The following is a 2,758-nucleotide window of genomic DNA, read 5'->3' on the forward strand; positions in this document are numbered from 1 at the left end:
ACTCGCCTTGGCACTCGCCCTGGGACAGGGCACTGGTAAAACGTCACGGGGCTTACGTGTGGGGCTTAGTTCTGTGAGGCTTACGCCTTAAGCGCCCGACTGTACGCCCAGAACACGCCGAACGCCTAACGGTCGGGGCTCGCCTAAGAGTTCTTACATAAATTATGTGTCCAATTCCTCAGTTAACATTATTGACCCTCATAATTCTTTGTTAAATGAATGATCGATGCTTAATAGTTTTCTTCATCTATAGAAATAAGACGATTGACAATAACAAACCGCAGTATTGCATATTTACTATTTGAGGACACTGTGAGGGTGAATATCACTTAACATTTCTTTTAAAAATACATAGCCGAATTTTACATCTTCAATTGTCATTGATCTTCACATTTTTGTCCTATGTCTCAAAATTCATAGTTTTTTATTTTGCTATTTGAAAGTCATTTTTTTATTCATGAAGGAGTGATGTTTTAATTATAATATGATCAAGTTTATTGATTATTTTCTTTTAGGGAGGTAAATTGCGTAGTATATAGTAGTATGCTTTAAGAAATTGTGATTCTTTTATTGTTTGAAAGTTAAGATGTTAGAATTGATTTGCATCTCATAATAACTTTTAAATTATTGCATCATTTTTACTTGTAAAATCATGTTAGAAGTTTTGTTTGTATGGGTTTCTTTAATCATGTTTTAATTTTTTTAAACTATTAATATATTTTTTTTAATAATCTTTGTGTTATTATACTATTTTACTACCGTATAAATTAAAAATTTTAAGATCCATGGGACTTACGCCTCATGCCTCGGGACTTACACCTCTCCCCGTACTAAGTAAAAACCCCGCCTCACGCCCCTGCCTTTTAAAACACTGCAACTGATTACTGTCACTACCCATTAAGCAAAACATTACCACCAAGAAGTTAAAGAAAAGTCTAAACGGATATGAACAACCAAACATTAGCATCGCTGAAACATTGAATTAAAGAATCAACAGCATAACTCATCTCTCTTGTATAAAGCCATTATAGATACAATGGGGAAGATGACTTAAAAAAAATAGAAGGAAATAATCTGTACGTTGACCTAGTAAAAAATATATCAAGCCATTTTTGCAACTGCAGAAGCATTTATCCGGCTAAAGAAAAAAATCAGCCTGAAGAGACTACACAGAAATCCGTATCTTGCGTCAAGAGCTTCCACTAAATCCTCTACTTCCACTGAAGCCTCTACTTTCTTTTTTCGTCCTACCAGTTTCCATTTTCCTCGTCTGTTGGCCTTCGCTGCTTGATCCAGACGGATACAAACCATACTCACTTGTTGGATTACTATACTGGTCAGTGCTACCATATTCCTGGCTTGCTAATGCCATCTTCCTGAACTTTTTCATGTCTTCACTGTACTGAGAAGCATCATAATCTGAACTTCCATATGAACTATATGCTGTGCTGTGTCCAGGTCGAATCCCTTCATTAAGATCGGACAGAGACACATCTCCTTCCAGAGCTCTGACTACCTGCTCATTTTCAAAACAATAATTCAAGTTTAGCAATCTCCATGTGGATTAGGACAGGGGATTAAGTGTCTTTCACAGCACACGGCTATTATTAAGTTAGCCTGTGGTAGTTTTTAACCGGTGAAATTTTCTCGGTGCGATGAGGTTGAAACATTGTCAAGATTTCCTCAATGAAATGTGTTAAAGTGCCTAGTCGAGATTTAATCAATGCACAATGCACAAAGTTTCCTACAGAAAACAACTCTTCTGGAAAAGATTGTCACCTGACTCATGCGTGGCCGACGTCTTGCTGAATGACGCACACAAGCAGCAGCACAAGCAACCATCCGAGCTACCTCATTATGGTTATAATCATTTCCTAAACGTCGATCAATAAGGGAATCAAACTTCTCATCTTCAAGAGCTCGTGTAAGCTGAGGCCTTGCCTGTAACAGACAAAGCAGGTAATAACTAACATCTGCTATCATGAATGCAGAACCAGTGATGGTATGGAAAAGGTCGAAAACAAAGATGAGCGGAGATATATTTCCATTGCATTACTACTCACCCAGTCAACTAAACTATCATCGATGTATGTTTGACTAGAGTCAACAGGCCGGCGTCCAGTGATCAACTCTAGGAGCATTACTCCATAGGAGAATACATCAGACTTTTCTGTAAGTTTTCCAGAAGCTGCATATTCTGGAGCCAAGTACCTGGAATCGACATCAATGGATAAAGATAAGATTAGGACCCACTGAAGCAACTGCAATTCTAATGGAAACAAAAAGCACCAGCAACTTTAATAATCATCATCAAGGACATTTTTCTCTAAGGAGCAAATTGACTAGAATATCAAACAAGGATCAAGGAGCGGAAGCAACCAAGTAAAACCAGGGATCAATTATAACACAGTTTTACCACAGGAAAACAGACACTGAAAAACGTGTTAAATTAAGAATAATTGCAGCATTACCTAAAAAAATCACGTCACTCTAGTAGAGACATGAACATCAGTTTTACCACAAGAAAACAGAGACCAACATGTATTAAATTACAAAAGAATTGAAGCATTACCCAAAAGTTCCCATCACTCTAGTAGAGACATGAGTATTAACATCAGATGTTAACTTTGCAAGTCCAAAATCGGCAACCTGAGAAAAGAAAGAAGATTCACTTGTCACATAGAAATGCAAAGAATACTCTGCATATCATTATCAGTTTCTCTAATAAACGGACTCCCATTTTGTTCCCCTGACTACT

The 2,758-nt window shown here is 37.3% G+C and overlaps 1 protein-coding gene across 1 annotated transcript; it reads right to left on the bottom strand.

The window, feature by feature from the left end:
• Positions 1-982: 982 nt before the first annotated feature.
• LOC132040597 (proline-rich receptor-like protein kinase PERK1) lies at positions 983-2,726 on the bottom strand. Its single transcript, XM_059431251.1, has 4 exons — positions 2,573-2,726; positions 2,064-2,211; positions 1,780-1,941; positions 983-1,516 (listed from the first exon to the last, which is right to left on the bottom strand). Exons 1-4 carry the CDS (start codon positions 2,584-2,586, stop codon positions 1,190-1,192), a joined length of 651 nt encoding a protein of 216 aa, XP_059287234.1. The 5' UTR covers positions 2,587-2,726; the 3' UTR covers positions 983-1,189.
• Between the last annotated feature and the right edge of the window lie 32 nt (positions 2,727-2,758).

Source organism: Lycium ferocissimum, chromosome 12 (assembly GCF_029784015.1).
Source record: "Lycium ferocissimum isolate CSIRO_LF1 chromosome 12, AGI_CSIRO_Lferr_CH_V1, whole genome shotgun sequence".
Lineage (NCBI taxonomy): Eukaryota > Viridiplantae > Streptophyta > Magnoliopsida > Solanales > Solanaceae > Lycium > Lycium ferocissimum.